Here is a 13,975-nt window from a genome sequence, read left to right on the forward strand (position 1 = left end):
TCTATGATCCTGTCTCTTCCTCCCACCCCTTCCTCTCTCACTAAAATCAATCAATTAGAAAAAATAAAATAATAAAAGGAAATCTGGGCACATGGATGTTGGCTCAGTGAGCAATCATTTTCTATGTCTGGCAACAGCACTTGGGTCTCATGTGAGGAGCTACTTATCCTCCATCTCAGTGGCTTGTGTAAGGTTAATTCTATTCTTTGATCCTCAGGATGATGCAGTCAGCCTGGGAGAGTCACAGTGATGAGTTGGTTTAGGGACTGCTATGTGATGTGTCCCAATCAAAACCCAGAAAAGCTCTCTTTTCCCTGGAATTGTTGAGCTGGTAGACTAAGACTGGAACTTCCCACCACCTGAGGAGAAAGTTTCTAGGAATGAAGCCCACAAAAGAGAAAGCAGAAGACAGAGAGAGACAATCTGGGCATAAGGTTTCAATAACTGGATTAAGGTGTTCCTGAAGTCCAGAATATCCCCGGACGCTCAGTTCTAGTGCAGATGAACTCCCCTACTCCTAACCCTCACACACACAGATGCGCACTTTGACTTTTTTTTTTTTGCATAAGCCAACTTCATTTGGATTTCTATCGCTTAAAAACAAACAAGACCCCCCAAATATACATAATGAAAACACCTCACACATCAGAGATGTTCAAGTCAATACTTGTTAAATCTAAATTGCTAAATCCTTCCACCTACAAAACTCATTTGTTTTGAGGAGACTTATACCTGCAGCCTGTGAACACAGAAGGCTTCAGCGCCCATCAGGTCCTGGGTCTTGGTAGGAGCACTTCCCGGGGTCAGATTTTCCATGACTTGTGTGATCCCTACTATAATGTCAGAATATTAAGGTATTCAAGAACTTGAAGACACACTATGGGTGAGCTATCTTTTCCCTCCAAAGGAAATCTGAATTCTAGAAATTATCATCAGGTGACTGAAACCCATTTGGGGTCAGAGAAGTGTCTACAGGAGAGTTTCCCCAAGTGTGTTGCCCAGAGCACTAACTCCAGTGGATGTCTACTGGCAAGAAAACACACACACACACATTTTCGGAAGCAACCCACTAATATATACTCTGTGATTTCTTAGCATAGAGGTCTGCGTGGCTTTAGAGGATTTACCCATCATGCAATGGTCTCAGGTGGAAAGGCAGCATCACAGAGAGTACGGATTTGGAATAGTCAAGACCTGAATTCACATTTGGCTCCATTGTTGTTGTTGTTTTCTTGGGTTTTTTTTGTTTTTGTTTTTTATTTGTTTTGACAGAGAGAGTCAGAGAGAGGGACAGACAGACAGGAAGGGAGAGAGATGAGAAGCATCAATTCTTTGTGGCAGATCCTTAGTTGTTCAGTTATTGCTTTCTCCTATGTGCCTTGACTGGTGGGAGGGTGGTTACAGCAGAGCGAGTGACCCCTTGCTCAAGCCAGTGACCATGGGGTATTGGCTATGATCCCACGCCTCAAACCAGCAACCCTGTTCTCAAGCTGGTGAGACTGTGTTTGAGAGGAGCCGGATGAGCCTGTGCTCGAGCCGGCGACCTCAAGGTTTTGAACCTGGATCCTCCATGTCCCAGTCTAATGCTCTATCCACTGCACCACCGCTTGGTCAGGCTGCTCCATTGTTAGCTCTACAGGACGAAGGATAACCACCCTACCTCTCTAAGAAGTCACAATGTCAAATTGTATAAAATCAAAAAAATCCTACCCATCTCATTGAGCTGTTTAAAAGTATAAGGCAGAAAGAACAGATTCTAATACATATAACTGAGACCCTAAGTTCATAAATGTGCATGTGAACTTTACTTCAACCACGCTACATATTAGCTATGTGACCATGGCAAATTATTTAACCTACTAATTCTCAATTAGTTAAATTTTTATTACCTTGTTAAAATGAGGTAGTATATTAATTAGCTTATTGGAGACTTTAAATGATAATTAAATGAAATAATGCATATACAGTAGTTTTTGCGATCTCAGCTATTTGAACTTCAATACCAGTTGTTCTTGTACATTGAACAATATCAAATTACCTTTTTTGGGTATAAAACTATTAAATGGCAGGAATCCATGCAGTTCATCATCATAGTATGTGAAGTGTCTATTATAGTTTCTGGCAATCATTCACCACTTGTTTATCTAGTCAACCAATCAATATTTACCTAGTAGTCTTTCTGTACAAGCGGCATACCAGACCAAAGAGAGAATGGTACTAAGACAAAGTTTTTGTCCTTATTAAATATAAAAAGGATTGAAAAAAACAGGGAATAGCTTACTTTTTAGTTACTCTTTTTCTAACCTCACAAAAAGATAATCATAAAACAATGAAGGGCAATGAGAAAGTGCATACAATTTGGCCCTGGCCGGTTGGCTCAGCGGTAGAGCGTCGGCTTGGCATGCAGAAGTCCCGGGTTCGATTCCCAGCCAGGGCACATAGCAGAAGCGCCCATTTGCTTCTCCCCCCCTCCCCCCCTCCTTCCTCTCTGTCTCTCTCTTCCCCTCCCGCAGCCAAGGAGCCAAGGCTCCATTGGGGCAAAGATGGCCCGGGCACTGGGGATGGCTCCTTGGCCTCTGCCCCAGGCGCAAGAGTGGCTCTGGTCGCGGCAGAGCGATGCCCTGGAGGGGCAGAGCATAGCCCCCTGGTGGGCGTGCCGGGTGGATCCCGGTCGGGCGCATGTGGGAGTCTGTCTGACTGTCTCTCTCCGTTTCCAGCTTCAGAAAAATACCAAAAAAAAAAGTGCATACAATTTGGAAGGGGCACGCCAAGGCAGAGGGCTCAGGGTGCTTAATAACTAGTGTCCATTATTATCCATGTACAAGGCCAACACACTGTTTTATTAATAAGCTTCTATCAGTTACTCAAAATGAATTGCCAAAATATCAAAGTACATCCAACCCTGATACAAACACATAAAGTTTGGTACATCCTTGAACACTAAGTGACAATTTTGTGATTATTTTCCTTACATAACAATGTAACAATCGTCTCTTCCAAAAGAACGTCTGATTTACTAATGCAGTGCATTGGGATTAGGATAGAAGAACAGCTATTCCCTTGCTTTGTCCATATTGTAAGTGTCATCATGGAGGTAAGATATTTTACAGTAAAAACCTATTCCCAGTAATTGACCATATGTTCCAAGTTACCTTTTATATTTTTGCCTTCTGAATGTGGACATTAGGAGGCTGGTTCACTATACCATTTCTTTCTACTTTAATAGATCATATTGACATATCCTAGGAAAACCTACCTTCTCTTCCAGCTAAAAGCTCCTGTCCGCATACCACAGGTATTTGGGGTTAGGTAATGAGTGGGTAAGTATGAGACCAGCAATTATAGAGGAAAAGGAACATAATCAGATCCCGGTGTGCAGATTGTTTTTTTAGCTTGCAAATTTCTCTCTTTCCAGTGTTTCAATTTTCAAAGGCTTATGGTAGTTTAAAGGCAATCCTCTTATAAGTGTACAAATTGTAATGATTATAGGAACAAGTTGTAATTGTTTCTAGCAAGTTTTTAAGAGTCTTTGATGTTATGATTAGTGTTTTATATGTTAATACATTGATAGGGGTGCTTATTTGCTTCTTCCCTTGTATGCTTTTATGGTTTCTAGGTTCAATGTGCAAATAAATCTTTGATCTCTGTAGGTCTATTTGGTTAAAAACGAAAGCTAAAAGAAATTAAACATGAGAAGCACAAGGTTTTGCAATATTTACAAAGAGAGATTAGGGATTTCACTGCAAAAGTCCTGAGCTCAGGTCCATACCTTGAATATGGAGAGAAGGGCCCCTGACAACACCGCACACGCAGAGGGGGCTGTGCTTTGGAAAGCCAGTCCCATGATATACCATCATGGAGCTGCGGCTCCTTTGTAGCCAGGGCCTAGCTGTATGACGAAGTCTAGGTTGATGTCACACTGAGCAAATCAAAGGCAAAGCTCTGCAAGCCATCGCTTCCTCTTTCCCGTGTGCCTCCTGCCCTTCAGAAATCACCATGGGGAAGAATTCCATCCTTGCAATGGTTTCATTTTAAGCTACCCTCCCAACATGAGTGATTTCAAAAAACTGGCTGGAATGTAGTACCTCCTGGAGCACACACCTTGACACGAATTGCTAAATTTCACAAGGAATTTACTTTTTGATAAATAATGCCTAAGAGAGGAATCTGGGCATTCATCAAACCGGCCAACGCTAAAAACTAACACCAAGGAAGGGGACTCGTCAAGCCACTCAAATACGGACAGCGTTTAGGAAAATGTGTGTGGAGCTAAGTCATTAATGGCCTAATACTTTCTGTTTTATGTTGTAGAAAACAAAAACAAACCATAAGGCTTTGCTGCAAATACAGGTAAAGAGAATTTCATGAGAGAAAAGGAAGAAAAGATCAAACTTGACTGTATTCCCATTCCAGCTCATACGGTGCTGTTTTGCGACACTCGGGTTTCAATACTTGCAGAGGAGGGAAATGATATTGCACTTACCTTTGCTGTACACAATGCAGTTGTTTTTGTTGTCCTCCACTCCTTGCCAAGTCACATCCAGTAGCCACTTCGGACCAGCAGTCAGCACCATTGGGACCTGAGCCTTTGTCTTCTGCAAGAAGAATGATAACAAACAGCTGCCATTTGCTTTTGTTGATTAAAAACTTAAATAATAACTATACTAATCATTTTATTTTTACAAACAACTAAATCTCCCAAACCATAATCCAAGTCCTTATTCCCCTGTCTTGTGAAATCTTTTTAAGACAACAGAAGCTGTAAAGCTTTACTGTTTTTACTCATCTGAAGGGTAGAATTATTATCAAGGATTTTTTTTTTTCTAAATGATACTGGATCAGATCTCCAAGATTAGACAGATCTCTTGTGGCTCTGAGTTATAAAGAGAATGCAGATGACTTTCATTGCAAAGACCAGAGTGTTTAGAAGTGAACTTTAGACACATTGTACTTTACTATCAACAGGATCTCACTATTTCCTGAAACAGACAGGAAAGAATTTAAAGAATCAGGATCCATTTCAAAGCTCTTCTCCTGAGCAACATTTATATTAGAGTAGGAATTTATTCTGAATGAATAATGAGGTCTGTTCAACCCCCTTTGCTAAGTGTGGATACGCAGTCTGACTGTAACTGAAATAATAATAATGCTAATGATCCACCATACATTGTCTCCAGAAAGATTATAAAAGAGGAGTTGTGAATAAATTCCAATGCAGAGCAAGTAAAGCAAGCTATCCCTGGACCTGATAAGCATAGAAGCAGGGAGACCTGTGATGCAGCCCTGACCAAATGTTTTCAGTGTACATTTCAAACATAAGGCTTAAAAGGGTCATCATTTTAGGCTGTTTGGCACCCAAATTATTTCTTTAATTATGTTGGTAAATTTACACGGCAGGAAGCAAACTGGGGAGGAAACACGTAAGCCTTAGCAAGACTCTTATTTCCAGATGAGTCACAGTGAACCGGCATTCAGACTTTTATCATTCACCAGCCCATGTTCTGTATATCGAATATCATAAAACCACAACACCGAGTACAATACAAGGGTCTCAAGGTAATTTTTGAACTGCATTTTCACCTAGATACGATCCTGCCAAAGAGATCTCAGCCCAGTCTGGGACTTTCCCACATGTTATATGCTATCGCAAATTTCCCAAATTGGCATTAACAAGTATTCGCTAGAGGAATTCCATGTAATCTGGCCATTTCGAATCTCTTAAGGGATCTGGAAAACCCATTTCACTCGCTGAATGACAACAATGATAACGCATGAGACACGGATCTATTGTTACTGTGAAGCCATATTAAACACTATGCATAAAATGAATGCTAACCCATTTCTTGAAGTATCAATTGCATTTAAGGGATAAAACTACCATAAAATATACAATTTAATGGAAAAATTAACCATGATGGATAAATTTAAGAAGAAGTCTGAAAAAAATACTTAAATATTAAAACAGAAGAGGTGGTAAACAGGATCAACTGGAAGAAATACTAGCATACTGATTTTTCATATTCATACTTTCATTCATTTTAATATTTAATTTTTCAACCATGCATCATAATATTTGCCAAGTATAACTGCGAAAAACAGTTATCTGAGAGCCCTTTAGGAAATAAATAATATCATATATTAAGTATATTATATTATATTAATTATATATTTTTAACAATCCAGGAACAAATGTTATCAAATTTTCCCTATGGTTACAAGTCTGAGTGACAATTTTTATTTATTTCCATTTTCAAAATAGAATTTGAGAACAAGCAAGCTTCTTCAATCGGAAATGATAGTGACCCATATCCAATTAAAAAGTAGGCCTTCATTATGCACATTTCAGCTCTTCTTACTACCAGGAAAACAGTAAAGTCCACAGATCAGGGTTAGCAGTTCTCTAAGCAGTAAGCAGAACAAGTCACAGGGGAGAGTCCACCATTTAGATAAACCTGTTATGATGGATTTGGTGGTCTTATTTGTAATATCTGCTTTTTTTTATTTTAAAGAACAGATTTCAACAATAGGCACCTGGCCCCCTTTCTATTATAAATATATACTTTTATTTTGTGGGAAAGCCCTGCATCTTAAATTATTTAATCTTTATACTCCATAGTTCTTAAAGCCACGTGTATGTCTAACAGTAAATCAGCTTTTACAACTTACATGGCTAATATGAAAAATAGATATGGATCACTGAAGTTCTTTGTGGAATTTTTTTCATGTATAGTAAGTCTATTATCTTCCATTCATTTCACAAACCAACCAACTAACCCAGTCCTATACTTGGTGCCAGAAATATGCACAGGCAATTTTTGGTGAAGGATACAAATAAGTTAAAAAAGAAAAAGGCATTCAAGTTGGAAAGGAAGAAGTAAAGCTATCATTATTTGCAGATGATATGATATTGTATATAGAAAATCCTAAAGTCTCAGTCAAAAAACTACTGGACCTGATAAATGAATTCAGCAAGGTGGCAGGATATAAAAATAATACTCAGAAATCAGAGGCATTTTTATACACCAACAATGAACTGTAAGAAAGAGAAATTAAGGAAACAATCCCCTTCACTATTACAACCAAAAAAATAAAGTACCTAGGAGTACATTTAACCAAGGAGACTAAAGACTTGTACTCAGAAAATTATAAAACATTGATAAAAGAAATCAAGGAAGATACAAACAAGTGGAAGCATATACCATGCTCATGGTTAGGAAGAATAAATTTCATTAAAATGTCTATATTACCCAAAGTAATTTTTTTTTTTAGAATGGTTCCAGAAGGAGAAATGCACCCTCATGTTTATAGCAGCATTGTTCACAATAGCGAAGATCTGGAAACAGCCCAAGTGTCCGTCAGAGGACGAATGGATTAAAAAGCTTTGGTACATATATACTATGGAATACTACTCAGCCACAAGAAATGATGACATCGGATCATTTACAATAACGTGGATGGACCTTGATAACATTATATGGAGTGAAATAAGTAAATCAGAAAAAAACTAAGAACTATATGAACCAATGCATGGACAAGAATGTGATGGTAACAGGGAATGGGGTGGAGGGGTGGGGAAGGGGCGAGGAAGGAGAGGGAGGGAGTAGGGGAAGGGTAGGGGCACAAAGAAAACCAGATAGAAGGTGACGGAGGATGATTTGACTTTGAGTGAGGGGTATGCAGCATAATCAAAGGTCAAAATAATCTGGAGATGTTTTCTCGGAACATATGTACCCTGATTTATCAATGTCACTGCATTAAAATTAATAAAAATAAGATTAAAAAAAAGAAGTTCGATATAAGGCAAAAGGTAGGCTGGTAGGGAGTTCAACATCACGAGTAAATTGTTTATGGGTCAATGAAAGGGCAAGAGAGAAACTCCTGTCATGTGGATTCTGGGAGGATTTTATAAAGGAGATGACAGTTGGGCAGGTTCTTAAAGGATACACAAAAAGAATTTACAATAGCTGGTAACAGCATGACCATCGTCTGAACAGTACATATGCAAGTCATGTGTAAACAGGGTACAGAAAGTAGTTCTGGGACTCTAAGTTTTTTAAAAGTCTTCAGAATTGTTCTTGGTATGTAGAAAGCACTAGATAATCATTAGCTGTCATCATTATTATCGTCATCATCAATATTATTATTGAAAAGAGGAAGGAACAGCGTGCATGTGTCTCAAAGGGCAAGTTAGAAACAGATCTCAAAGGTCCTCTTCATGTCAGGCAACCCTTCTGTGCTGAAGTCTCTAAGCAGAATAAAGCCAGTAACGATCTTTAATCCTAAGGAATAGGGTCCTATTATTTCATATATATTTTCAGATGAAAAAATTGCAACTCAAAGATTAAATAAAATTTTTTTTAGGTCAGATAGCTTGTAGAAGACAGAGCCCATGTTTATATTTACCTCTGTTTCCAAACTACTACTCATAGGGTGACAAATCATCTGGCTTTTCCTGGGGCTGAAAGATTTCCAAAATGTTGGTGTTGTGTTAAACCGCAGAGTCCTAGCAAACTGGGAGGAGCTGTTCATTCCACCTCTGCTGTTACTACTGTCAAAATAATATTAGCCGTTTACATCTATTGAGTACTTGCTAAATGTTGGGTGTTAAGTACTTCACCAGAATTACATTTTGTGATTTTTCAACTCCAGGAGTTAGGCATTAACATTTTCTCTACTTTGTATATGAGCAAATTAAGATTTAAAGCAGTTAATTCTGTGGCACAAATAGAAATCATTAATTAATATATTTCCTTAATGGTGTTAGGCATATCTTTTAAAACTTTGGAAGCATTTATTATGCTTGGATACAGGTAGAAACTGGTTTATCTAAGAAAAAAAACTAAATTGAAGAGAAAACAATTTCTTTTACTCCAAATCAATAAAGCAAAAGCAAAAATGTACCAAAGATTTGCTGAAAGCTATATCCAAGCTATAAAGTAAATATAAGTAGATAAAAAAATCTCAAGGGATCATTTATTATAGTTTTTAAGGAGGTAAGCCAATTTCTTTCTGAAGAAGTCAAGTTTTGTAGAGATTGACTGCCTTCAAAGAAGATTACTGAGTGTGAGAAGGAAGGCGTTAGCCAGGATTCTATGAAACTATAGTCCAGCAAAACCCATGAATAGAAAATAACTAATATCCACATTGAGAATTAGGTTCACTTTCCCATGCCTCTATTATAAGGATTCATACGAGATTTAAGAGTGGAAGCAACTTTAAACTCAATGCTTTTAAGGCCCTAATTTCACAAATAAAGAAATAAGGCCAACATCTTTATCTAGTATCCTACAGAGAATATAGTTGGCACAATGTGTTGGGAAAAGAGTGCAGATATAAAAGATGTCGTAGGCAGAAAACTGGTCCCCAAAGATGTCATGCCCTAGTCACTTGAATGAGTAAGTTACTTTACTTTGCATAGAGATTTTAAAGATTTGATTAAGGCTTAGGACCATGACATACATGGTGAGGAGACCTTGGATTCTCTGGATAGACTGACTCTGAACACATGAATCCTTAAGTAGAAGAGAAAGGCAACAGTAGATCAGAGATTCGACCTGAGAAGAACTCCACCTACCTTTGCTGCATGCCAAGGCCTTGAACTAAGGAACATAGTGGTTCAGAAACTAGGAGGGGCCCTCAGTGACAGGGATTAAAAAAACAGGGATATCAGTCATGCACACTCAAGGATCTGAATTCTGCCGACAACCTGAAGGAGCAGAATATGAATTCCCCCCAGAACCTCCAGAAAGAAACACATTCTCACAAACTGATTTCAGAAAGGAACACATTCTCGCAATACTGAACTTCTGAGCTACAGAAATTTAATGTAAAAAAAATGTGCGTGTTTTTAAGCCACTAAGTATGTGATAATCTGTTTGTCAGCAATAGAAAATTAATACAAAAGTCATTCAGAATTACTACTGATTTACAGTTTAAAAATGGTAACTTCTTCACAAAATGTGCTTCAAGGTATAAAACAACTTTCCTTTAGATGTAATAACACCAAATCTACATTGTCATTCTAAAATTATTAGATGTGTTTAATGTTATTGCCTTCAAGTATGAGAAAATACACAGTGGTGACTAATGATTCCTGTTTCTATAATTAGAAATTTAAACATTTCATGATTCAGCATTGACCTTAGAGCTGATGTGTAGCAGAAAGAACATTACTGTTCTTGGAGTCAGTTGATCCAGATTTTAATCCTGATACATGCTACTGGTGGGCTCTGTGACTAGAACGTCACTTAAACTTGAAAGTTTTGACTTCAGAATGCACATCTGAGAAATGGGGAAAGTAATTTCTTTCTCAAAGCTTATCATGCAAAGCAACTGGCATAGTGTGCAGTATACCACAGATGCACATCAAAATTTTGCTGAAGATCTATATGAATAAACAAGTCAAAAATGTACAGAAAGCATGTATTGAAAACCTACTATTTCTCAGGCACTGGTTATGTTTGTAGTAACTAGCACAGAAGTCAAGACAAAAACCATTATCTAATTCAGAGGTGGTGGTAGCCATTAGTGCTACTGATCATTTATTTCCAACTCTCCACATTCCAAGTCTCTTATAGTCAGGTATAGTCATATGACTTCATTTGATCAATGCAATTGGACAAGGACTGACTCATGTCACTTCTACACAGAAGCTGTAAGAGCCAATGGACCGTCACAATGCCTTGCCTTTGCTGAAGTGATCTTACAAGGAAAAAGTCTTGGTAACCACAATGGTCATGGAGTATGGGAAGGAAACTTTATGTTAAAGCTGTTGTGATGTTAGGGTTGCTTGCAATCTCAGCGAAACTTGGATTATTGTCACTTATACAAAGGTTTCCATAATTTTTTATTTGGATTGAAATAAGCCATGGGTTTTTTGCAGGTTAAAGTTTTCACTTTATATATATCTAAGCAGTTTCTTTCGGTAAAAAATCAATTTAAGGTACATAACTGAAGCCCTAGATTTCAGGGAAGCTGGAATGTTTTATTTTTGTTTGTTTAATTTTTCTGAAGTGAGTGACAGACTCCTGCATGGAGTCGACCAGGATTCACCCGACATGCCCACCAGGGGGCGATGCTCTGCCCATCTGGGGCGTTCCTCTGTTGCAACCAGAGCCATTCCAGCACCTGAGGCGGAGGTCATGGAGCCATCCTCAGTGCCTGGGGCAACTTTGCTCCAATGGAGCCTTGGCTGTGCGAGGGGAAGAGAGAGATAAAGAGAAAGGAGAGGGGGAGGGGTGGAGAGGCAGATGGGCACGTCTCCTTTGTGCCCTGGCTGGAATCGAAGCCAGGACTTCCGCACGCCAGGCCGACACTCTATCACTGAACCAACAAGCCAGGGCCTGGAATGTTTTAAAAAGAAAAAATTCTATGCATTTTTGAGGCTCCACATTGTGAGTGTTAAAAAAATCTGCTCTCCCGGACACTCTTTGAACCCATGGTTTCATGCTTAGACAGTCTACAACTAGACAAACTTGACAAGGACAAAATGGGTCAAAAGTGTAATTTCTTAGGAATAATTAGAATCATCTAATGCGGATAAAAGAGGTCAGACTAGCATCCACTTCTTACTAACCTTTGGAGTTACTGGACCTACAGAGGAGGTAGCCTTCAATAAATGTTTATACTCAAGCCAAAAGGTTAATGGAGATAAAAGTAGACAGCCCAAAGGTAAAGAACAGACGATAATTCTAACCTAAGAAACTGGTGACATAATGCAGTCTTAGGGATTCCAAATTTTGCTGAAAATATTTGCTGAAGATTTCCAAAATGGGCTTAGGAAGAGCCAGAAGTCTTAGGAAAATCTGACCCATGAGGAGAGCCTGCTACTACAGCCTTTTAAAAGAACGAGATGTGCTATTTAATGGAAAAATTGGTCTCCATTGACTTTAGTTTAGGAAATCCAGTAAATGTCCTTAGAGGATCTCAAGCCAATGCCACGGGGTGTAGCTGACTGCTGAGGAAAACACTCTTGGTGCACTGCTTCCATAACTGAGTGATAGGTGATAAAGGACTGAGACTTGTTTGGCAAATTCATAGCTGTTTTAACAACTCCATGTCTGTTTCTATTCTCTTACTTATAAAAACACATTCAAAAGTAGGCATAAAAGTTTTTCCAAATTACTGCAGACATTAGACTGATATAGTGAGAACCAGAAAAATTGCCAATCTCCTCCAACTGCATTATTCACATCTATACAAAAAAGTAGTAGGGTATGGGATTCCACTGTGCTCTACCGCAGGGAAAAGATTATACAGGAGAAGTTTCAGTTAATGCTTCCAAGTAATTCTCCACATTGGAATTAAATTCAAATTCAATATGACAGTCACAAAAACATTGATCACTGTCCCTTTAACAGTACACAGTCTCTAGTGACAGTGAACTTGAATTTAAATATTCCCTTCACCAACAGCCTATCCTAAGAGGCATAACAACTTAAAATCTGACTACCTGGAGTTGAAAGAAATATCAAGTAATAATTCAAGGCCCCAAGAATTGTACTTTCAGTAATTATGGGCATAATATACTGTCTCAGAATTACTGATTTGACTGGAACTGTTAAACTTTCAGAATGATGATTTCCATCTAATAAAACTGCTTTTTTAAAGTTATACAGGATACCCTGTGAATGTTTGAGCTTGATGTTAGAGGCTAATATATATTTCCTTTCAGAAAATAAGAGTATTATTTTAATACATAAATAGAAATACTCCGTGTGGTCCTGTAGGGTCAGCATTATTTGTGTAATGATATAAAAAGAGGTGCTCAGCAATAACACAAATATTCTCCATGACTAATTAATACCCAACATCATTAAGTCATATGTTTCCATTTAAAAACAGAATAGAATGGCTACTGAACTACAATGGGATGTCCACTGAGTGAGAGTCTCAGTCTTCCTTTTGTTTATGATGTCTAAAAACATGGGCCAGGGGAAGAGGGAAGAGAGAGAGAGAATATGAATGCTTTACACACAGATATAAATGGTCACTTCAAGAACTCCCAAAGTCATACCAAGTATCTTATCTACAGTTACTGTTTTAAAAGCAACAAAACTCAACTTAGTAAAAAGATTATCAATTTTGTATTGCTTGAAAAAAATTCATGTGCTAGACACAGTGTCAAACTCAAGCTCAAATAAATTGAAGAATATTCTGAAATTAGAAAATACATGAAAACTCTAAATCAGAAAGATATCAGTAATGTGATATAACAAGAACGACTGTACTATACCATTAATTAAGCACACAATAGATTTATGAATGGAAATCCAGGAAGGTTTCATTAGATAGTGTTTCTCTTGAATACAGTTCTTCAAAATATCCATCAAGGACAGCACCAGAGAGAAATTCCAGAAAGCTTCTGCTAACAGAGTTCACTGTGGTATGTGGGATCTCAAACATGATAAGAGACTTTTCACAAACAAAATGAGTGTGAAATAAAATGATAGAATTCTTGGCTACCATATCCATACTCCTATGTCAAAGATGGTTTTATCTCTATGAACCAAAAATTTAAATAATCATTATCTCAGAGGTATATTTGCTTTTAGTTCTCATAATCATTGAAACATTATTTTAACATGCATCACTGCTTAAATATAGGAATTTCAGTATAAGAAATATGATCTTTTAGGAAAGGGAACACAAATAGTTCAATATATACAGGTCATTAAAATAATCCCTTTCCTTCCACATAAAAGTAATCACTTTGTGGTATTTAGAAAAAACAATATAAAATTATGTATTATTCAAGCATACTCACCCTAAAGACACAGGTATTTCATTTCCAAATGGGAAGAATCTCTAAATGAATAATAAACATCAAGCTTATTCGCATATTTATTATACTTTCATTTAAAAAAAATAGACTCATTGCTCTTTCCTTTTTGCCAACTTCACTCCCACAGTCTCATCTGCTCTACACATACGTTTGGCGCCAAAGAGGAACTACTCCCTCCAAGCTGGCAACCAT

General features: G+C 37.8%; 1 protein-coding gene across 2 annotated transcripts in view; it reads right to left on the reverse strand.

The window, feature by feature from the left end:
- Positions 1 to 13,975, reverse strand: part of ZFPM2 (zinc finger protein, FOG family member 2) — a 493,438-nt gene that overhangs the window by 158,039 nt on the left and 321,424 nt on the right. For both annotated transcript variants that reach the window (XM_066265837.1, XM_066265836.1), the window contains one exon: positions 4,484 to 4,595. In XM_066265837.1, coding sequence (XP_066121934.1) covers positions 4,484 to 4,595 — 112 coding nt within the window. The remainder of the gene's footprint in view (positions 1 to 4,483; positions 4,596 to 13,975) is intronic.

The sequence above is a fragment of the Saccopteryx bilineata genome, chromosome 3 (genome assembly GCF_036850765.1).
Source record: "Saccopteryx bilineata isolate mSacBil1 chromosome 3, mSacBil1_pri_phased_curated, whole genome shotgun sequence".
In the NCBI taxonomy this organism is placed as follows: Eukaryota; Metazoa; Chordata; class Mammalia; order Chiroptera; family Emballonuridae; genus Saccopteryx; species Saccopteryx bilineata.